General features: G+C 42.8%; 3 protein-coding genes across 5 annotated transcripts; all 3 read right to left on the bottom strand.

Annotated features, from left to right (window-relative positions):
• Positions 1-1,358: 1,358 nt before the first annotated feature.
• On the bottom strand, positions 1,359-6,457 carry LOC117760505 (E3 ubiquitin-protein ligase RNF14-like). 2 transcript variants are annotated; one of them, XM_034583590.1, is made up of 7 exons: positions 6,106-6,453; positions 5,851-5,981; positions 4,885-5,775; positions 3,816-3,894; positions 3,406-3,618; positions 2,651-2,823; positions 1,359-2,537 (listed from the first exon to the last, which is right to left on the bottom strand). In XM_034583590.1, exons 1-7 carry the CDS (start codon positions 6,257-6,259, stop codon positions 2,394-2,396), a joined length of 1,785 nt encoding a protein of 594 aa, XP_034439481.1. In that variant the 5' UTR covers positions 6,260-6,453; the 3' UTR covers positions 1,359-2,393. The 2 variants fall into 2 exon arrangements, with proteins under 2 accessions (XP_034439481.1, XP_034439482.1); XM_034583591.1 differs by lacking the exons at positions 1,359-2,537; positions 2,651-2,823 and adding an exon at positions 3,007-3,339 and having other exon boundaries at positions 3,396-3,618; positions 6,106-6,457.
• Positions 6,458-6,936: 479 nt separating this feature from the next.
• ankmy1 (ankyrin repeat and MYND domain containing 1) lies at positions 6,937-14,041 on the bottom strand. The gene is given in 20 exon segments (XM_034583705.1): positions 6,937-7,228; positions 7,265-7,397; positions 7,577-7,731; positions 7,849-7,921; positions 8,035-8,200; positions 8,597-8,698; positions 9,091-9,213; positions 9,337-9,444; positions 9,664-10,002; positions 10,153-10,324; positions 10,420-10,529; positions 10,862-10,961; positions 11,096-11,223; positions 11,393-11,551; positions 11,708-11,924; positions 12,050-12,291; positions 12,374-12,397; positions 12,650-12,844; positions 12,922-13,068; positions 13,636-14,041. Coding segments are annotated over 19 exon segments (2,940 nt in total). The 5' UTR covers positions 13,900-14,041; the 3' UTR covers positions 6,937-7,228; positions 7,265-7,281.
• Positions 14,042-15,270: 1,229 nt separating this feature from the next.
• Positions 15,271-23,364, bottom strand: stxbp3 (syntaxin binding protein 3). 2 transcript variants are annotated; one of them, XM_034583592.1, is made up of 19 exons: positions 23,269-23,364; positions 22,141-22,190; positions 21,610-21,691; positions 21,424-21,500; positions 21,224-21,296; positions 21,012-21,112; positions 20,456-20,601; positions 20,077-20,170; positions 19,648-19,772; positions 19,418-19,516; positions 19,273-19,330; positions 19,117-19,182; positions 18,654-18,734; positions 18,279-18,414; positions 18,029-18,135; positions 17,797-17,892; positions 16,783-16,868; positions 16,138-16,286; positions 15,271-15,933 (listed from the first exon to the last, which is right to left on the bottom strand). In XM_034583592.1, the coding sequence occupies exons 1-19, from the start codon at positions 23,312-23,314 to the stop codon at positions 15,830-15,832; spliced, it is 1,776 nt and encodes a 591-aa protein (XP_034439483.1). In that variant the 5' UTR covers positions 23,315-23,364; the 3' UTR covers positions 15,271-15,829. The 2 variants fall into 2 exon arrangements, with proteins under 2 accessions (XP_034439483.1, XP_034439484.1); XM_034583593.1 differs by having other exon boundaries at positions 17,797-17,889.
• Between the last annotated feature and the right edge of the window lie 108 nt (positions 23,365-23,472).

The raw sequence follows: 23,472 nt of genomic DNA, 5'->3' as shown, positions 1-23,472 counted from the left end.
GGTGCACATTGTCCATGATGGCCTGCAGCTTTCTCACTGTGCATCCACACCACCAGGGTCCTCTTGATGAGCCCAGAGCCTTTTCACCAGCTTGTCCAGTCGCCCAGTGGACGTCATCTATTTTTTCATCAAGCATGATTTTAAAAAATGAGGCACATTTAGGGAACTGATATCTATGAGTGTGTAACTTGATGTTGTTTGATTGAATTCCAGGGAACCTTTGGGCCTTGGCGGCGGTTAAGGACTCATTCTGAGTGCCACTCTAGTTTCTTTTATATTTCCAGTCCTTTTTCACAACATCGGAGTGTGACTTTTTATTCACAGGCAACGTCATGTCTCGCATGTTGTCACAAAAAGCCTCATCAACCACAAAAACACATGGCGGCCCAGCTCCAGTTCTCTAGGCTCTGATAGAGGACTGTGGGTCATGAGGGCAAAAAGATGTTTAGACATTTATGGGGAAAATGATGACCCCTGTGAGGAAACTGGATTCTTTCCTGAACACACACACACACACACACACACACACACACACACACACACACACACACACACACACACCCTCAAAGAAAGACAACAAGAGAGCCGGGCCAGTGTTTCTTGGCTCGATATGAAAGACAGCTGTAGATTTCTGATCATGTCTCAGCAGCCCGGGGACATGTTGCAGTAACAGTGGTCTTTGTTCCACTGTTGTGACAGAACAGAGGAGGAAGGGAGGGAGACGCTTCCAAAACAGGAAGTCAGTCAGAGAGGATAGAAGCAAAATGACCCATAAACTGCCCCTTTTTTTTTCATATTTTATTTATGAAACTTCAGTTGTATAAAGAAGCAGCGCAGCTAAAAAAAAGACATGTAAACACACAAAAGAAGAATCTGCTCATGTAGAAAACAAATCAGCACCAACCGATAAATAGATATCTGCAAACCAGTGACCCACATACTCTCATATATGCACATTTAGTCCCTGCTTGAGAGATGAGACCAGAAAGGTTTCAGTGCAAAGTGAAGCTGCATCAGACCCGCTCCATGTTAGAGACTTCTGGAGGCCGGGGTCTTAAAAGAAGGCACATCATCATTTTTTCCAAAGGCTTTAAATATTATCTTTTTGTGATAACTACACCATATTGTAATTTGTTACGCTGAAAACGGGATGGAGCTAAAAGATGCCTGGTCCGGCAAAAAATAGAAAAAGTAAGGGTCTGGAGTGATATCACAGTTTGATGCTTCAGAGAAGAGGCGACACAGTGGTGCAGCGGGTTAGAACTGTCGCCTCACACAGCAAGAAGGTTCTGGGTTCATACCTGCAGACCGTCCCGGGCCTTTCTGTGTGGGGTTTGCATGTTCTCCAGTCTGTGTGTGTAAAGTATAGATAATGGATGGATGGATGATTTAGAGAAGCGATTAAACGATCTGACCAGAACCTGTTTAGTTCACAGGATCAAAAGAGCAGGGAATTCAAACCTGTGATTATTCACCTATGAAATATTAAGCAGTTATTTCAGTTAAATCTCCAGCAGAATAATTAATTCGTTGCTGTGTAGTTACTCCACGTTTACTGGGAGCTACAGGGATCAGTCATTTAATTGATTGATTATTGAAAAGTAAATAGCAGCTATTTTGTTATTTAATTCAGATCATGTATGATTATTATTTATATTAAATTACATGCATGTAATATTTGATAGGTAAGAGTCTTGGGTGGCGGCTGCTTGGCTTTGCAGCAACAATAAAACAAGTATATAAATAACTAATGTGGGGGGAGTGTAAAGTGCAAATGATCATTCAAGTCATTTTTAGGTAAAACTGATTCACTGGTTCTAGCCTCTAAAATGTGAACGTTAGTTTTTTACTTTGTCTTTAATGATGGAATTTCAGGCTTTGGACGGTTTAGGCAAAAAATAGTTTGAAGACATCACTCTTCAGTTTTTAAGTCATCGCTCATATTTACAACACAAGGGATATTTGTGACCATTTTCAGATTTTATCGACCAATCAACTAATCCGATTTTCAAGTAAATAACATTGAGATTAAGTTCAGTTGTATCAGTTGTACCATAATTCACAACCACAACATCTAGCAGCCATACGACACTATGACACATGAGGCTGGACATGTTATTTGTGAATAAGACAGTAAGTTAGATTTAGTTTTCAAATTATTATTTCTGACAGTGACACTAATGTGATATTTGTATGTTTCTTCGTTTTTCTTTAAATAAACTGTGATTTAAAAAACATCCCTGAGCCATAAAGCACCTCACGTTTACAGGATATACATTCTTTACTGTATTGTGATCATAATAGTTTTAAAACATGCTCTAAACTATGGTATTTTTCATTAAATATTAAAGAGTCTATGATCCACATGTGTGATGGGGACAGTATCTGAAGGACTAGGGCAGGTATTCTCCATAGAGAGAGCAGGAGCCGTCCTGAAAGTGACTTCCTGTACTAGCTCTCTGCAGCCTGGTGAGGCAGGTCCAGCAGAACAGCTGTCTGCACCGAGAGCACGTCATCATGTTACATCCTCCGTTTTTCTGCAGCATAAAACACAACATAACACACATGTACCACCAAGTTAACATGGTTTTAAAATGTGAAACAGGCCCAGGTCTGTCTGGGCTCATGATAGGATGACAGATATACACACCTCGATCTTGCAGAAGCAGTGAGGGCAGCTCTTGCTGTTGAACACCACCCAGTCCTCACTCAGAAACTCTGGCAGGACGACCTGCAGCATCCTGCGGCCGTATCTGCTCTGCAGGAGGCGCCGTCTCTCCTCGCTGCCGCTGGCGTAGTCGTCTGACAGAGCCCTCATCCCCTCTGAGAGACACAGGGACACAGGGACACAGGGCATCACGTCAGATTCACACTGACACACGTCTGCATCAACGTCTGCAGCCAAGCAAACGGATTATCTGCTTTCTTTTATTTTATTTACAGGCTCGTCATGTATATAAAATTCATTTCATTCATTCTATTGTTTAAAAAATCTGCCAAACACTTTCTCATCAGATGATCAAAAATGCCCCAGACAACAACTAAATGATAATAAAAGTACAGAAAACACTGATAAGAGGCAAATCCTCAGATCCTGAAACTTTAAACTCACCAAAAAAACATGAAACTATTATCAGGAGTAGCTGATTAATGATCTGTGGATTGTTGCTGAACAACTTAATGGGACATTGTTTAACATGTTATCTTTGTTGTGGTTAAAAAATGACCTGTAGAGCCGACCGATGTACTGATCAGCTGATGTTATCTACAAACACACATATCACAGATATATCGGTGTATATATACTGTCCAATATGTGCCGATATGAAAACTCATTTTTACAGAACATGTGATTTAGAAATTGTGCAGCGGCTCCATTAAACACGAGCACACATCCTCGTGCACCTTGTGACTGCGGCACGTCCACGTGCCCCTGCTGAAGGTCTGCTTCCATCAGGTCCTTCAGGCTTTTCTTCTTCTGACAGTCCTGGGCTCCGTGGTACGTCTTCCTGCAGCCGACACAGAAAGGGAAGCGGCACACGGAGCACAGTGCCGCGGTGTGGGACTTCTCCACGATGACGGGCGAACCACAGGAGCGGCGAGGACAGTAGGTCACATCTGCACGTGAGAGGAGGAGAGACACGACATGAAGCCAATATAGAATTAAGTAACTTGCTTTTCATAAGAAGGTGCAAAAGATGATGTTTCTTCTGGTTCTTTAACTTCTCCGGAGGAAAGACTCGTGTATATTCCTGTCTCTAGTCATCCGGGTGTATAAAGGCTTGGAAAGCATCTTCAGTTTCACATGAACACACCAGACATGAGGTCCAGAGTCGACTGCAGCAGGAGACGATCGTAGCGGCTGAACAGCTCCTCTCCGACCAGACTCCTCACCTTCGAAACAGAACGAGAGACACAGAGACACGTTCTGAGGGATGTCAGAGAAATCAGGTTAAACCCAGAAGAGACTCCAACTAGAGCCCATCTCTGGAATCTGAGTAAAACAATTCCAATCACAATATATATATATATATATATATTTTTTTTTAATGGCAATGATCCCTAAGATGTTGTTATTAAATGATAAACTTTATTGTAAATAACTATAATGCAGTTGTACCGCTCTCTGCTGGAGAAACTACATAATGACACCATTCCCAAAGCATTTTTCTACTTTGTTATTTTGTCAAATTAAAGTTTTCATGCTGGAGGGTATCGGAAAAACATCAACAGCAATTTGTCTGTGAAAGGTTCTTATCAGCTTATTTCATACTTATGAATATATACTTCTATAAAAGCAGGTAAATAGTAAATACAGATCAGAAATGTCCCTATAGGAGAAAAGTATCACCCCCACACGGCTTGTCCACCTGAAACCACCTGATCTGTGAGGTACTTGTACTTTACTTCCATGCTATGCTACTTTATTCTACTCCTTTGCATTTCAGAGGAAAAGAATGTGCATCTTACTTAATATACTTAAAAAAATTAAACCAAAATACTGTCTCACAAAATATGAAGATTTGATTTAGATGAAAATTCCTAACACTAATTCTGAAGTATTTATAATTTGCTTCAGGTCGTCCGCAATATGCAAGAATAAAAAATAAACAACAGAAAAATAATATATATTATTATTATCATTATTTTATTATTATTATCATTATTGATGCTTTGAATGCAAGAAGAATGTTATACATAAGCCTCTTTTTGGTAACGGGTAATATAAAGAATATAAACAGAAAGGTTCAAATAAACACACACACACACATACACAGACACCCACACACATACCCACACCCCACACACACACACACACACACACACACACACACACACACACACACACACACACACACACACACACACAGGTGAGGGCTGTACCTGTGCAGGAGTGGGACTGGCCTTGCAGGACGTCTCAGGACAGGTGACACCCCGGACGTTCCCCTCTGTTATCTGCATCTTACAGATCTGAGACAGACAGGCCTGACAGAAGATGTGACCACACTCTGGCAACTGCACACACTCCGACCCCAGCCAGCCCACACAACACACGCCGCAGTCAAACAGGGTGACGGAGAACTCTCTCTGCTTCTGAGCAGCGTCGTGGATCAAGAGCTGCGACAGGAGAGTTAGTGACGGAGTTGGGGGGAGACTGGAGAGGGTTGGCTCTTTGTTCTGAACGAATTCTCTCGGGTGCAGCGGCAGAGCAGAAGCTCCTTGTTCAATGTGATCGAACTCGCCTGAGGGGCCAGAGGGAAGCAAGGATGAAACATCCCTTTCATTTGAGGAATCTTCACTGTTCTGATCAGGGTCAGCCAATGGAAGAGGTTGGGTTTTGTTATCCTCTGACGACAGACCATTCTGGATCTGATCACTTGGTTCTGACTCTCGTGCAGATGGCTGGGAATCATCAGAAGGGCCTGAATCCTCACTGAATTCATGTTGGGAGGGTGAACTACTTTCCTGTAATGCTCCAGCTCCCTGAGAGTCTGTGCTGCTCCAGTCTGAGGTGGGAGGATTTGGGCCTTCAGCAGGTATCACCTCCAGAGGTGGAGCAGAGACCCCTGATTCTGACGTGTCTCCATTGTTCTGATTCTGTGAGTTCAGGCTAAAGTGCTGAGAGCTGTGATCGTCCGAGGGGAGCTCCAGGTGAGTATGAACCTCCAGGAACCTGAGGGCATCCTCTTTGAGGAACTGGGCCCAGGAGAAGAGCACCACAGCGCCTCCGGTGGCCTGGTAGAGGTCAGTGAGCTGAGAGCACAGTGCAGAGAGCTGTGGAGGGAGAGAGAGTCAGAACTGTAGAGAAACATCCGTCTTATTGGGTGATACATGTGTACACATCTGTACCTGTGAGAGTATCATCCAGCTGCAGGTCAGGGTGAAGGAAGGAGGGGAGGATGATGGGTAATCTGCAGGGAGTTCAAAGGTCAGGAGCAGAGGGGGGAGGGACGACAGCTCATACTGTCTCACGGTTCCACCTCAGGTAGGAAAACAACAACACAACGTGACCACCAGACATTAACAATACTCATGTGTATTTATGTTTGCAGATATAAAAACTTTTACATTTTACAGAATAAACAGCGTCATTGGTTTGTTTACCTTCTGTCAGAGCCACAGTGAAGTCAGCAGGAAGCTCCACCGACACTCGGATTTCACCGGCAGGACTCGACTCATTCCGGACAAACTCCTCCGGCCCGAAGATGCTGAGGAGAGCGAGGAGTTCGTCCTCCTGCTCCTCCAGGTCAGAGTTCATGTCTCCTGTGTCCCACACAGAGACCAACTCCCCTGAAGCTCCCTGTCAGCTGAGGACTGTGTGTTCCTGTGTTTCCTGTGAGTCTGTACAAGTCTTTACGTGTCTGTGGTTCCACCAGCAGCTCTGACAGTGATTCTGCGGCATAAGGAAGCAATGAGGCCCATCCCACTGCTGACTCATGTGTGTGTGATGCAAGGTCCCGAGCTGCAGCTGCAATTACATTAAAGAAACACACACACACACAGTTGTTCACAGCCGTACTTTGAAATCACAATACACATATACATGTGTTTATGAGGGAGGGTGAAAGACAAAGAAATTAAGGTTTGAGTTCATTGTTCAAATTCAGTTTCTACAAGTAAAGTGTAGTTTAATTTCACGGAAATTGACAGAAATGCTGTGGTATAAACTTTAAGTGTATTTTGATGTTACTAAATTTGTTTATAATTTTAATATAAATTGTGCTTTCCCCCCCTTTTTAATGTTTGATGCTCAGTTTTTTTAATGATTTTCTTTTACCTTAGGTATTAATGCACACATTCTGAGAGACAATGAAACTTTACATACCTGACCTAAGACCTAAGGCCTAAATATATATTTTTGATTTGTTATATTTTATACTTTTGTTAATATTGTTAATAAAGATTTTGCTGTCATTTTTCTTTTAGTTTGTGGAAATGTGTGATCTTCCGTTTTTTACAAATAACATTTTCTAATTCATCTTCTTATAAATGTAACATTTCTCAGGACAAAGAGGGAAAATGATCCAGTATTTCACAAAAATGCAAAGATTAGAGAAAAAACTATTTATAGAAATTAGCAAGTACAACAATTCAAATATCAGTATAATAACAGTCACAGAGGATTAAGGAACTTTTACCTGTGATACTTAGAACAAGATGTTTATAAAATACAATGCAAATAAGAAACTATCATGGCACTAAATGTCTTCCTCAGCAATAAAGTGAACAAATAAATTGAAGACAGAATGTGACAGAGTATGAAGTTTTAACTAGATGAAGTCAGTTGTAGCTGTAGTTTTCCTTCAGCTTGACTTGGACCTTCTCTGTCCCTGTCAGCATCCTGTCGACTCCCTGGGGTTTTACCACCACCTTACTCTGGGATCCAACAGCAGACGCTGGAACGAGAGAGACAGACACAGTATTTACAAACTTTTATCATATTCTCTGTAAATATCACAGATTAAAAACACTAGGTTGGAATTGTCGTTTTATCAAAAGCTTATTCAGTGATATTTCTGAGCATCTCCTGTGATAGGATTTTGTTGGAGGTATTGTAACTGAAGACGATTCCCACCTTTCACCATGACACACTCGTCCTTGTGTCTTGCCTTCCATGCCTTCAAATTACAGGCCTGCGAGCAGAAGAAAACCTTGTGGCAGCGGCCACAAGACGTCAGCTTCACGGACGCAGAGCGACCGCAGTGATAGCAGAACTTGAACAAGGGTTTCCTGGAAAAGAAAATTCACACATATAGATTTGGAAAAAGGGCCTGGAAAGTTATTTTTAATGACCATTTTGTTAGAAAAAGAAATGGGACAATATGAACATGCTTCATTGACATGTACCTGGGTTTTTCTTCACTGTGTGGTCGACCTTCACGTCTGAGGGGGGGCTTGTTGGAGGAAATGGCACCAGGCTCTGTGTACACAAACCTCTCTATGTTACTGTTGCCTGTTAGTTCACATTAACACAGTGATACACAGAGTGTGATTTACAGCCACACTTCAAAAACATCATGATAGCACCCTGACCATTTAGTGTGAGCTGCTGTTCTCTCTCTAAAGTCTCCTTCTCCCTCCGGACAGCCGTCTGTCTCAGCAGATTTCCCATCATGCTCAGAATCCGGTGCCGTATTATGAATGTTTCCCTCTCCCGATGTTTCAAAGCAAGATAGGGAGTGTTGGCAATACGCCAGTCCTGGATAGGAACATTAAACACACAGACAGATGTTCAGATTCAGAAATAAGTTATAGAAACAAAAAACTTCTTAGGGCTTGTTTACTTTATACAGTTTGTTTACAGAGTGTCAGAGAAGAGGTGCTTCAACTCCATCAGCAAAAATATGTATATTTGTCAATTTAATATCTTACAGTAAAACAGCAGAACTCACTACAGCCTCAACAAGTACAGGAACACTGGATCAGCACCACTGACACAAAATGAACGTCAAAATAATCACAAAAGTAGGACTAATGCAGGACTTCTGTATTGAGGTGTATTAGACTGCACATGACACAATACAGTGGTAACTCTGTGTCCTGCCATGCAAACATTTGAATCACCTACACAGTGTTCGTACAGACGGTGCGTTACCTGGTTAAAGGAGTTGTATGCAAAGTCGACTGCGGTTCCCACAACGCCACCCACCGTAACCGGCATCAGGAAGTCAGCACCAGCCTTAACTAACATGTTCAGCTGCGTCAGACACACACACACAGGACGGAGTGACTCAAAACAGCAGCTGCTCTTTTTCCTAAAGATCACAGAACACACTTATTTGCTTACGATGTTGAAAACTGTACGAATGGGACTAGTTCGGAGCTTCTTAGTGCGCAGTGATCTGTGCTGTTTTCAGATGTTACATGTGAAACTGAGTCTCACTTTCTCAATGAAATACAGTCTTTGCATATCGGAAAACAGGTGAGAAGATAAACACAGACTCAAAAGTAAACAACCACAAATATTTAGACATGCCGGACAAATGTCACCGTACCAAAGTTCATTCAGCTGCTAAATGTACATTTTTAAATCAACTTTATGCACTTTTTGGGGATAACATTTTGTGTGTTTGTGTGTTTGTGTGTTACCAGTTGAAGTCTGTCGCCACACAAATGGTAGTTGATGTTGGAGACAGCACAGAGGGCGCTGCCCACCTCGCGGCCCAGAGGGAGGTTGGGATCTGCGCCTCCTAACAACAGCTCCTCCACAGCCTAACAACAGTCAAAGACAGAGTGGAGTATTATGCACGTGTGTACAGTGTGTGTGTGTGTGTGTGTGTGTGTGTGTGTGTGTGTGTGTGTGTGTGTGTGTGTGTGTGTGTGTGTGGTATCCACCTGGTCATTGCCACTTGCTATAGCCAGAGAGAGAGGGGAGTGTCCACTCCAGAGGAGGTGTGTGCTGGCTCTGTGTGAGAGCAGAAGGGCCACGACCTTACTGGCATTCTGAGAAAACACAATCAAACACACAGGTTCTTTAACTGGAACATGAACACACTGTGTGATATTTGTGATCTGCCTCACACTAAACATCCTGCTGCTCTTATCTTATGGAGAGGCAACAGCAAAGTTGTGTATTATCTGTACAACATGATGCAGATCTGAACCGTCTTTGTGTCATGTTAGTGGTGTGTAGTTGTGAGTGTGTGCACGCACAGTACTGACCTGGAAGTCACCGTCTCTCTGACAGGCCACATGCAGAGCGGTTCTGCCTCCTCCGTTGAGACGTGGCTGCTTGTCAGTGCTCAGTGTTTCCTGAGCCTTCTGGAAAGTCCGAAAAGAACAAGAAAGAAAAAACGTTCTTCTGAGCTCATCAATCAGCTTCAATAAACTCTGTTATGAGGCGTGACAGAAGACTCGCACCTTATCTGGTTCAAAGATGTCGTCCTGGTCACAGGCCTGTGCGTCCGGGTCGGGGATGGCACAGAACAGCAGCTCTGTGATTTGGGGACCTGCTTTCCCAGGCAGTGCTGCAGCCACGTGCAGCGGATAAAGGCCTTTCCTCTACAATAAGGATGAGAGGTCGAGGGGAATTTGATGGTTTATGGATTGTCTTTGTTTAAACTCTGTGACATCACCCATGTGGTTTCTCTTTGGCTCAACCTGCCATAAATAAACTCTTCCTTTGGAGGAGGTGAAACATGAGTTCCCTACCTCAGGTGGAAGGGGAATGTCAGTACGAGCTCCATACAGCAGCAGCCTCCGGACGCCGTCAGTGTCGGACGCCATGATTGGTAAAAAGAGGACAGGCATGGGCACCTTGGATAGGTTGGGGTTGGCTCCCCGCTCCAACAGAATCTTCAGGGTTTCCAAACGAGCGTCGTTTCTGCTCAGACGGACACACAACATGTAAAACTCACACAGAGACACATGCAAAGTGTCATCGGAGCAGAACAGCGCAGAGGAAGAGAGAGAACTGACTCAATTTTCATGGCAGCCATTTTGTGTGCAGTCTCCTGTGTGTCCTGGAGGGTCGAGCTGCTGACGGAGCAGGCGGAGTCAGACGACTGCTCAGGGGTCAGTTCTTCGTCCTGCAGCAAACGGACGAGATGACGACTTATTACTCCAGTAGGTTTGTTAATTTGTATGTTTCTCTGTTTGTTCGTAAGCAAGATTCCATTAAAACTACAGGACGGATTAATCATGACACTTGATGGAATGTTGATCCACCACAGGGGGTGTAAATAAGACATTTTTAACATTGACATTTTCACTGATTTCCCAGGAGGTAATTCATGGATCTTGATGAAAAATAAGCAGGAACACGTAGAAGACTGATATCTGTGGGTTGACGTGCAGCTTCATTTAAGGCGACTGTTACAACGGTTAAACAGTAACAGGAAGGTGTCTCTGTGCTTTATACCTGAACTTCTTCTGCTGTTTCAGCTCCACAGTCGTTCCACTCCAACACCTCTTCATCCTCCTTGTGAATACGTCTCACACTCTCTTCAGTGTCTGTAGATCTATAAATGCAACATTTTCACGACTATTATCGTTTTGCTTTGTCTTAATTATTATCCAAAAAGATATGGAATATATTAATATACAGATTCTGCAGAATAACGTGTCAGAGCAGTGTTAATAGCGACACTCCTACCGGTCAGAGTGCTGGCTCAGGGTTGTGTTAGAGGTCTGAGGTCTGTTGTGAAGCGCGAGTGGGTCCGTGATGAAGTCCACTTGGCTGATCTGGGAACTGCTCCCACATGAAGATGGATTCTTTAAAACCTGACGACACATCGGACAATGCAAAGCGTTTTGTTTCAGTTTGTTTTCAATGCAAAACACAAATATGAACTACAGATTATGAGAAAACAAGAAAAGTGCACTTGTGACAAAAATGGCAACATCAGATTTAACAATATGTTTAAGTAGTAAAACTACATTAGGTTCTGACTTGGGTTTGAGGTGACTCCAACATAGAGGTGTTCAGAGAGTGAAACGGGTAGAAGAGGACTTGACACACGGCGAGGGCAGACATCCCCTCACAGTTCAGCTTGTCTACATGAACACCTCTATTCAACAACAGGCGCATCACATCGTGGTGGTTGTTTATCTGGCAGACACAAAGAAGAGTAGTCAGGGACACTTTGATTTTTACACCTAAAAATATACAAATCCTTGAATGTTGTGTGTATTCATTTATTGTCTCTTACTTGTTACATAGTGTTGATTTACCAAACAAAAGGCTAAACATTGAATAGTGTCTTACTGTGGCGGCGATCAGTGCAGTGTTGTCCTGTGAATCTGCGACATCAGGGTAAACCGTGCGAGCCTTGAGGATCTGAGTCACAGCCTGTAGCTCCCCCCGGGATGCGTGCCGGATCAGCTGCTCGGAGGACACCTCCAAAATCCCTTTGGGACCAAAACCGTCCCTGTTCATGGAGAGGACGGCAGCCACGTCCCAGCACACATGTTCAGCCAGTCGTCTGAGAAACACACATACAAACCTACATGTTAGACACTTGCAGTCGTGTTTGCAGTCACTTATACAAGATGTGTGGCTCCTACCACGACTCCAACCAGCACTTTTTATGTTATAGTCATGTCTGACCTGTGTGTGTGTATGTTCCCCCGCAGGCGGGCCTGTAATGGCAAATCGGCGTATGGGTCTCGTTTATAGCCCAGGTACGGATTGATGTCCGGCTCCCACAGCTCGCCAAAAAATTGCTGATCCAGCACTTTTCTCCGGCGTGGGGGCAGAGGCAGTAACTCTCCGTTGGTTGAGAACCTCTCTATGCCGGGGGGGTAGATACAGTTCTCATCCATGAGCAGCAGGTCTCGGTCGGCCTGCGTCTGATGAGAACAGGGAATCAGTTCATCTGCTTTAAATGAAGTCACAAAGCTCATGTAATTATTCACGGTAGAAGAAGTTTACCTTCGGGAAAGAGAGAATGGGCGGCTGATAAAGAGGAGAGAGAAGCACAGGGGGCATTTCAGAATCGTTTTTTGCAATTGTATAGATATTTAATGACATAATTCACCACATTTGATTGTGTAAACACAAAAACACAACTCTACGGTCAGGTGAGGTGTTTTAAGACTTCCAGCCTGGACCTCAACATTGTTTTAAAATCAGTAAAACGTGATTCTTGCAACCAAATACTTCATGCAGATGTTTCAGCTGTAACACAGTAATCAGCGTATACAGTACCTGAGTCAGGGCATCTGGGGCGGCAGCTGGGTCCATGTAGGCAGCATATTCAGGAAAGTCCTTGAGACTAAAGCCCTCCTCTAAAGGGGAGCAGAACCTCAGGAGGAGCGGCCCGTCCCACAGACCCACATCCTGACAACCATCGGAATAAGTCACCACCCCCGGACCCAACCTCTGGTCAGTGTGGAACAAACCCTGAGGAGGGGGAGAGGGTATTTACTATGTACTGGTATTTGAATCCACAGTGTCATCATCCACGCAAACCAGTTTACCTGAAATGTGGCTCCATTAAGAAACACTTGTTGTCCATATCCTTCCCGACTGTTGAGGTAGAACTTGCCGGTGAACTTCGGTCCCATGGGCCAGCAGTACTGTCCGTCCCCATGTCTGTAGTCTTTGTAGTAAGAGCCCTCGTGGTACTACACAGAGGAGCAGACAGGGAAATCACACAGCTTCAGCCAAAGTGTACTTTACTTGAATATAATTTATTACACTACTCCACTGTGTTTTTGTATTTAACTTACTAGCATCATGTGTTATACTAGATTAAGATTACCTCGCTGAAAACAAATTACCAGCTACCCAGCAGTATAAAAAGTCATCAAGTAGTGGAAAGTACAAGGAGCATTTACAGGTACTGTACTTAGGGACAACTTTGAGGTACTTGTACTTAACTTGAGTATTTGAAATTCATGCTACTCCACTTCATTTTATCTTGTAAATTTTAGCCTTTTAATATACATCTGGATATTTATAAATACTGCAATTTTAACTCGACATTTTTAGCAGCTTTACTTTTTAGAAATTGTGTTTTTATATTGAAATAAAATATCAGAGGCGCTAAAATCCAGAACTAGATGTGTCCTGGTTGATTAGAGTCAGTGGAGACAGGATTAGAAACCATGGAGTCGTCTCCTCCTGAATGTGAACGTATGGATGTGTCCTCAGTGAAATCTCTGATAAACATAAAGATAAACATCTCTCACCTCTCCGTTCTTAAAGGTGTATTTTCCTCTTCCATGTTTCAATCTGTCCATAAACTCTCCCTCGTATCGGGACCCGTCGATTCCTTCCTGGACACCGAGGACGAGCTGCCCCTGTTTCCCGGGGGGAGCTGCTCGGTGGTCGGCTCTGTGTCCTCCTGACCCCGGCTCCTCACCTCCACCTCCACGTCCTCCTCCTCCTCCTCCCCCGGCTCCTCCGGCTCCTCCCGCCGCCTGGGGAACACCTTTCCTGGTCCTCGACAACATTTCGCCCGGAGCGAGTCTCTGGACACACCTCGGTCGGAGTCACTCGCTGATTCAACGGAAGGTGAATCTACCGGTGAACCGTTAAAGTCCGAGGAGGAAACTTTCCAACGTCTCTGATCTGATTCGTTTTCTAACGGTTAAAGTCTCCCGCTGGTTGTCATGGAAACCCCTCACGCATGCGCTCAGGGATAACTAACGTCCCACCACCAGCAGCACTGATTGACTGGTCACTCACACGGTTGATTAACAGGAAATTGATATTGTTTTCATACTTTATACATTTTTTTAAGTATGTTTTTTAAGTCTAATCTTCACTGGGGCCAGATCGTCAAATGTGAAGACTTTTCTGTGACATTAAACTCAAAACTCTCCCGGGGTTTGACTGTTTATAGATATACAGTATGTTGTTTTATATTATATAAATAATCAAACTATGTTTCTGCTTTGCTGAGTTTTTATACTTTACAGAGAAAACCATATTTATTTTTATATAGTTTTCACAGACTGACGGTAAAGTGGGATAAACCCACTGTCAATAGAGGAGGAAAGAGAGAGTAAGTCACCTTGTTAAAGGTCAGTGCTCCTCCACATAGGATCACTGGAGCATGACCTCCCTGTGTGTGTGCGTGTGTTACCTGACACTCCTGGTTTCTGCCTGTGTTATTATGGGATGGCAGTTTTCATCACAGCTTCATTAGAGACGTGTCAGAACATAAAGATATTTCTCCTTTCAAAGGTCTTTTAGAGAAGGGCGGTTAGTTCTTCAGTTCTTTATTACTTTATGTATTTATAGTTTTAGGCAACAATATTGGTTCTGCAGCATTTACCAACAGCATACTCCTGAGACCCGACCTTAACAACTCGCAAGGAGTCGGGAAAAAAACCGTTTAGTCCAACAACGTGCATGAGCTCTGAGTGCGTAGTCGATTAAGGTCAAAGCAATAACAGGAAATCAGCTACGCCACTATCAAGCTCAATCAAGTGCCTAAATAATTCCCTTAATTCAGAGGCTCAAGTAGGACGCCCCCTCTAAGAACATAAACATTCCTGGGACCCCCTTGTGTGCCTGTATATTTGTAAAGAGGTGTCAATGTGTTGTTTAAACACTTTACACACTGAAATGCATCATGTTCTATTCACAGCATCATGTTCTATTCACATGTTTTCTCCACATTCTGAATCCAAAACACATGAACACACAGAAGTCAGAGCAACGACTTCACAACTCGGGCAATGGGACCTTCAGAGAAACACATGAAGGCACAGACAGCTCAACATTATAATATAGAAACAAGCAAAGCTACAGAAATGATTCTAGATATTTCTTAAACTCCATCTCAGTGCAAAAAGAATATTAACTTCAACTCTGACTCGTTTTGAACAACTTCATCCTTTTATTAGTCAGTAATTCAAAACAACAACATAAAGATTCTATGTTAAAGACACTCTTGAAAATTATATTAAGTGTTTATAAACAGCAGTTACTGAAAAACGTCAAAGTGGTGGAGCAGGGACTCAGTGCTTACGTACAGTATTTACATCAGCTTCACGCTTCTTTCATCCAAAATCATTCTGTTTCTGAGAGTTGCTCTTTAACATGTAACTTTACAGGCAGGTTTATTAAAGGACAAAGGCAAAACACAGAGAGGCGAGTTAGACCATCTTCAAAAGTTCTCAGTAGGAAGAGAAAAAGTCAATTTTAATAAGACCAATGTGCACATGGCTGAGTTTCATAGTCAGACCATATTCTTCTGGTTGAAGGTTTTCAATTGAGAATCTGTTCCACACCTATTGTTAATGTGCACTTGTATGAAAACATAAAGATGAGTATAAAGGTAAATTCCCTTCAGTCTTCCATTCAGGAAGTAGATTTGAGTGCAGTGTGCAGAGAGACATGAGAAGCAGGGAGACGAGGGGGGGGGCAGCCTTCTCAGGCGTTGCTCCGTTCTTCTACTGTGAAAGACTCCACGGGACGTTTGCTCAGGGCCTTGATGTCGTCCAGGAGACCGGTGGGGGTCAAAATGTGGGAGGACCCTGGAATCAAAGTATAGAGAAATATTAGGCTCAATCAATGTGTTCATGTGGAAAGACAAAGGAAATACGAGTCACCAAATCATTACCAACCAGCAACCAAACACATTTTGCATAAAGTTTCAAATTCAGAAATACACAAATACTAAATCGTCCAGGAAGAGGTAGGTTAACCCATAATCTGTGTAATCTTGTATTAACACTCACCTATGATGACCTCGCAGGATTTGACGGACTGGGTGACCTCGTAGGCAGAACGCATCTCTGAGAAGGTGATTCCCCCGATGATGAAGATGATGAGGCGGGAGCCAGTCCGCCGCTCGTCCTGAGAGCTGGTTTTGTGCTTCTGACGGGCGCTGAGGGGCAGAGGATGGATGGAGGAAACGTTTATAAATTTAAAACTGCAGACTGAATGTTCAAATTATGGGGGAAAAAACATAAATAGGCATCCCGGCAAGAAAGAAACGGGATAAATACTCGGAACTAACCCTGGATACCGAACATAGACCCGGAAACATCAAACAATCACCAAAAACACCACATCACAAAGCTGGAGATGAATACAGTTGAACATATTACCACTGGAGGGCGCTAGATTATCACACTATGACTGTCAAAACCGTCCCTGGGATTGTTTTTGTCAGATGAAAGTGAGAAAACTGGTTTCCTGTTATGTTTGAGTTATTGCCAGTTAAAAGAAATAAGAAGATATTTGGTACGTGTAACACTGTGAAACAAGGAAAGTGTTGGCGATAAGTAATTGGGATCAAATATAAAAAAGTCTGATCAGAACTTCTCTCGCAGAGAAACGAACTGACCCAGTTCTCGTGCGATGACTCATACACAACCCACCTGACAGCTCCGGAGCCGTTCCAGGCAGCAGGAGACTCGGACTGGTGGGGCCACTCTCTGGTGTCCAGCTTGTTCTCCACAGCGTCCTGAAAAGTGAAGGATCATTAACTTATCCATCATCTGCAGAAGTTAAGTCCCACAGAGATTTTGTGAGGTATCTTTCTTTCTAACCAGCAATTTAAAAACAAGTTTCAAACCTGGATTTTTATCTGACGGTCCTTAAACATTCCTTCTGTTTGAGTTTGACCTTTTCTTTTCCCAACATAAAACCTGTAGTCTGTGAAAACTACTTAAGGTAGTAAAAGTCTTTTATTTCCAGTGAATAGAGCTAATAAGAAGGGAAACAAGTGTGATTTTGTCGTCAGTAGTTCACAGCAGCTACGAGGTTAAGTGATTAGGAAACAGTACTTAATCCTCGAACTACAGAGAAAGAATATAACTACACAACAGTTTCTGCTGCCGACGATAAGATGCATCAGGGGATGTGAACACACAACTTAACATGGAGAGAAACAATCTGATGTCAAACACTTATCAGTCTCCAAAACTTTCACTCTAGGTTCCCACTCATCAAAGACTAGTCTGTTTCCTGCTGCAGGAGGAAACTGGTCCCTGCAGTGAACAGGGAACCTTGTTGCATTCACCTCTTTTACAGAACACATATAATGCTTCAACGATATAAGCACTTAAGAATCAGTACAAAGGGAAGTTGATGAAACAGAGGGACGCTCCCGAGGGATCAACACTCAAATTTCCCAGGGGGACTGGGGTAGCATAGTGACCTAGATCGAGCTGCATGTGTGATGTGTAAGACGTCTCCTTTTACCTTTACACCCTACATCCTTTAAATCACCGCCTCCTACCTGTATGCAAACCTTGAAGGAATGCCGTTTAAATTATTCTCATACCTTTAGCCCTAGTTTTGACATAAGAGTTTGGGATAAAAGTATAAATGCTGTCAACTGACTGAATATAAGTATAAATGGTACAGTAAAATAATCTCCCCTCACTGACCTCCATCACATCTTTTATGACAGGGGTCCATCTGGAAAGGTTGTACGTCTGATCCTGGGAACGATCCCGTCTGGATGGTTTGCGAGCGAAGAGCTGGAAACAAAAATACATACGAGAAACAATAAGCGGGATTCAGAGACCGACGGGAGAATTGAATAGACGAAAAAAACGAAAACACGATGAGACGCAAGATAAAGAACTCGTCCACGATCTTCTCCTCTGCTCCACGTACCGATGTGATGATGGGGACGCCCAGTTCTTTCCAGTTCAGGATAAATTCTCGTTCATCCTCGATCTTGACATGTTGGATGAGTTTGTTCAAGTTCTCGTCTGTTGTTCCTGTTTACACACAAACGAACAAACAATCAGGATCTTAGTGTCTAATAATATATAATAATATATAATAATGTACGACTACAAAGCAGGGAACTACTTTACAGACGAATAGAGACTAATCTGCTGAGTGTAGAGGAAGGTCGTACCATTTTGGCTGAAGATGTAGAGCAGCACGGCTCTGACCTTCTCGTGGGTGCTGTACGGGTGGAGCAGCACAGGCAGCAGGGTCCTCATTTGATCTTTCACCTTCACCCCCTCCACGTCCGACCCCACAGCGAGGTCCTACACGGAGCCAAAACACGTTTCATCTTTTCATTAAGGCTGGGAATACTGGGAATGACCAGTACAACAATCCCACTCTTTTCCTTTAAGACACTTTTTAGAGGCAGATTTAGAGTTAAATGTCAAACACCACTCACTAAACAACAGTCCACCCACTGACTCACTCCATCTAGGTTGAGTGGCAAAAATGTTTGGCACTTTCCCCCCCCACCAAAACAAAAACAGGACCAAGGACAGACCTGTTCCGCTTTGCAGAGTTTCTCCACGTTGTTCGAGTATTGTTGCATACAGTCCTCGGCCAACTGCAGGTGAACGGCTTGCTATGAATTCAAAAACAGAGAGAAACAGTGTGACCCTTGTAATTTGTACAAATATTATTATTGGAGTTTCAAAAGAATTTCCCATAATAAAAAGGGTATATATCATATAATTATTATTATTATGACTTTCCATTCAGTTTTGCTGCTACAACATGCCTAAGTTAACCACACATGAAAACAGGGCTTTGCAACACCACACCCAACCACAACGTAATGATCCCTTAGAGCTATAATTACAGGTAGGATGTAAAAAAAAATATTTGTCCTTAAACCTGTTGCATGTTGGATCCAAAAAAGTATCAAGTCCTACAAGTCTATTCAAGTTGAAGAGATAACCTTAAGGTAAGAGTAAATGCTTTTTAAGTAAAGTGATGCTTCATACCTCAGTCAGCTGTTTACGGAACGAAGGCATCTTCTTCATCATCTGGGCCAAGTTGCTAATTGTGATCTAGAGAGAAAATGTAATCAAATGCTTGTTCAGGTATTTTAAGTCAAGCATGAAGCTCATAGTTCCAATAGATCGAGGAAAACACCGTACCTTCCCATCCGGCTGTTTCTTGCTTGCAGATATTTCCTTTACCATCTTGGGGATTTGTCTGTTGTGAGAGAAACACAGGGTGAGGGTCGACGTGAGGAAGACAGGAACAGGACACATCCACCAACCAGATGCTGCTCACACTTACTCTGAGACCTCAGCGATGTGCTTGTGCCTCAGCCTCACCCAGAGCATGTCGTCCTCATTCAGCAGGGCCTGCTTCTCCGAGCCATCTTTGGACTTGAACCTGGCCACAAAAACAACCAGATAATTGGTTTCAGCTAGAAATGTTATAATCTGAAAGACACATTGACTGATAGAGGAGTATATTTTGCATGTGTGAATACGGAGAATTCCAGGGAGAAAAGCTTGTATCACTTGTAGGTGTCGTTGGTGACGTTGATGAGGTCGTAGGCCATGGCCTGGTAGGTCAGCTCGTGTAGGATGGGGCTGACGGGGTCAAAACCTCTTTCCACTATCAGCAGCTGGGCCTGAGTCTTTACCTGGTGATAGAGGAAAATACACAAAAAGGAACATTCATTATATTTTTATACTATGTTAATATTATAAAAAACCATGGTTACAGCTTTATGACACATGTTTTCCTTGCTTTCTGTGATAATGCTGCCACCGAGCAACAACTGCAAACATTTTCCTTTTTAAATTTCTGAATGGGGTCAACACCTCGTTAAGGTTTAACTGTTAAACTGGTGGAGAAAAAAACACAGTATCTCCGGTTTCTCATTTGCTCCCTGGTCTAAGACCTTGTTTATACTGCCAACATTCCTTATTCAGCAGGAGTCTCACCTTTTTCTTGCCGTTGTCGTCCAGCTCGTAGTGTCTGGCCAGCTTGCTGTCCACCAGCTCTGCGAGAGTCTTGGCATTCTCCATGTTGCTGTCTCTGGAAATGATACAAACAGTTTTTACATGATTCGTCATTGATTAAAATAGGTTTAACTGATGCAATGTTACTCTGCCTTCTAGTGCAGCCAAGCAGATCAGGTATAAACACATTCGATATTTGATGTGATCACTACTTTATCTAGTACCGTGCAACCTGAGCCTCATGTTCTGCCACAGTAAGATAACACTGGTTTCACTTCAACTTTCTCTCCTGAACGCTCTCACTGTGCTTTAGGGGCTGAGGTGTGTTGTAAGCTGAGAAACCAAATCTTCTCTGACATACTTCTTGTATCTGATTCCCGGATACTCGTCCAACGTGGCACAGAGAGAGACGAGCTGGTCTGCGAGGGTCTCCAGGGTTTTCTTTTTGTCCTGGCTGTTGGGACTGTAGATGCTTTGGAAAGCTCCCGGATTATCACATGTGAACACCTGAAAGAAAGGTTCAATACACCAGTGAAAAATAAATCGTTTACTTAATATTTTAACAATCTACACATAATCAAATAATGAAAGCAGAGTGTGGAACATTTCAATCCCGTGATAATTTTTGCTGGCTCCAGATCTAAATGTCTAAATATTTGAAGAAATAACTAAGAACTGTATTATACTTTGTAAAGATCTCAAAAAACATTTGGAACTAGTTACTGTTCCCAAGCCACTATAATAAAAACATTGCAAAATCATTACATCACAGCTTGAAGCAGCCAACTCCCACAAAGATTCACACAGAAAAATCCTTCTCTCAATGACAAAACAAAAACGATTCAAACAAGGGGATTTTCCTTCAGTTACTAAGGAGCCACAACAGAAAAGAGAGAAAGGAAGGAGTCACCACTCACTTGTGCCTCTTGCGGCATGAAGGACATGTTGATTTCCTTACAGACTCGTATGTACTTTCCACAGTACAGCTTCATATTGTTGAACAGGTCATCAGGACAGTCTGTCGGACACAAAAACATCACAACCATTTAGCTGAAGTCAGTTTAAGTGTCATTTTGTAAATTATGCTGCTGCTATAGTAGATTAGAGTTGATATTTGTTTGTTACTTACAGTCAGTGAAATAAACGTAAGCTGCTTTATACTTGGGTTTGGTTTTGAAGTCCGCAATAAAGGCATCCACACACTAGAAGTAAGAAATAGAAGGTAGAATGAAACTAGGAAAGAAACACTGTCATAAAGGAAATCAATTTAAAGAAATGAAAACTTGAATCCAAAGGCAAAATGACCATTACAGGGTTATAATATCAAACCTTAGCAGTGGGTGGCATGAAGTAGATGGCCTTCATTTCTGGAACAGGCTCCCTGATTCTGTACAGGTCCTCCACAACTACATATTTAAAACAAGATATTTAGTTTAACAGCAGTGACGGGAAATCCACATACCGACTAAATAATAAACTGTTCAGTCTGATGTCTGAACAAAGTGTTTCACTAACTTGTTATTTTTTCTGACATCAGGTCGGACATTTTGCAGCATGATGAGACGAGCTTGGTGGTGAAAGGGTCCAGAATCAAAATCTGTGAAGACGATAAATCAGTAGCCAACAGTCAAGTTATGGATCACACTGAACTATAACTGACAGGTTATGGAGCAACACAAAATTTCTTGAACTGCAAAAATAGAAACATTACAATTCTGTTTTGAGAATCTGTGCGCAACTGGAATCAATCACGAAAAATAATGTATTAAATTTTTGGTTCAGACGCAGGAATTTGTTCCACTTTATTTAACATAGAGACATTTTCACTGATATATAATTCATAGATCTTGATGAAAATCAGTCATATTCTTTAAGGGACTGATTTCTGATGAGCGTGTGGAATTTGGTGCGGCTTGGTTGAATTTAAGGAGACTGTTGGGCCTTTGGCGGCGGCGTGCCCTTCACTGAGTGCCATTGTAGTTGGATCTGGAGCGTGGAGGTCCTCTTTCCTTTTGATTAAACTTTAAGAAGTGAGGGCTGTCTTACCTTCCATATATCCGATTTTCTGCTGTCAGCTATAATCGTTTCTTTTATTCCTGTAAGAGACATAGAACATGACTCATGAAAAACAACATGACTCAAACAGGGATGGAAAATTCATGTTCAGTTTGTGCTTCTTGAACCTGAACTCTTGAGCCCAACCAGTCGTCTCTGCGACATCTTCACCATTTAACTACTTTGTGTTTATTCAGAAGTAACCAGCTCCTAACCAGACTTTGAGTGCCTGAGGATGTGAGGCTTTCAAAATCAGAACAATCTTTTAAAATCACTTCTTGAAACATATATTACATTTCGTTCTCAGCCTTTTATTAGATTCTATTACAGTTCACAAGCTGCATCGTTTGTGAAACCTGTTTGTGCTTTCTAACAGGTTTCACCCACACACACACCCCCCCACACACACACACCCACACACACACCATTCTTTGGTTATTCTTGTTTACGTAGTTTTATGTGAAGTCAAGTCCAACGTGTTCTTTAGTGTTCTTCTCTTTACTGTTACAAATGTTGGTGTTTTAATAAAGCCCAGAAACCCTCCACTACACCCCCCTCACAACCGAGCTATGAAGGTATGGACCGATCCATGGCTAGAAAACCGAGGATCCGAACATAGTGACCATTGATTCTTCTTCTTCTTCTTCTTCTTCTTCTTCTGATGTGTTAGTGGATGGGTTCACTGGTTTTAAAAGGAGCGGACCCAGCTGACAGATCGCTACTGTCTCCACATCCTGGTGCTGTAGCTTCACTTTACCGCAACACCACCGGAAACAACACAACCTGGTGCGAGCGTGTGTGTCGGTGTGTCAACGACAGACGGAGACGTGCGAGGCGGGGCTCCCGGCGACTACAGCGGGGCCACAACATGGAGACATGTCGGCGAAACGACAGGACGGTGTTCGTTGTGTATTCTGTTGTCATCACTTCACTTCACGCACACACGCATTTGTAAACTTCCGTTGTGAAACACAACAAGATCTGGAGCTGAGGTTCCCTGTGAGAAACGTTCAATGGAATAACACGCAGTCGCTTTTAAACCCTTAACGTCATAATAACAAAACATGTTTAACGCTGTTTCCCCTCAACGTTAAAAAGTCTTGTTAGACGTGAACTTACTTTTCCAAACTAGTTTTTTCAGCCCGTGATCCGAACCCGCCGCCATCTTTCTTTTCCTCCTCTTCCTGTACCCTGTGTCCTTCACTTCTGACGTCATCCGCGTCATCAAGTGTGCGACGGAGCGTTGTAGTTTTTTTTTAATTCCCAAACGAATAAAACAATGACAAAAAGATCCAACATTAAACAATTAATAAAATATAAATT

This window comes from Hippoglossus hippoglossus, chromosome 4, assembly GCF_009819705.1.
Source record: "Hippoglossus hippoglossus isolate fHipHip1 chromosome 4, fHipHip1.pri, whole genome shotgun sequence".
NCBI lineage: Eukaryota > Metazoa > Chordata > Actinopteri > Pleuronectiformes > Pleuronectidae > Hippoglossus > Hippoglossus hippoglossus.
Note: the sequence above shows the minus strand (reverse complement) of the source record. Positions and strands in the feature narration are given on the sequence as shown.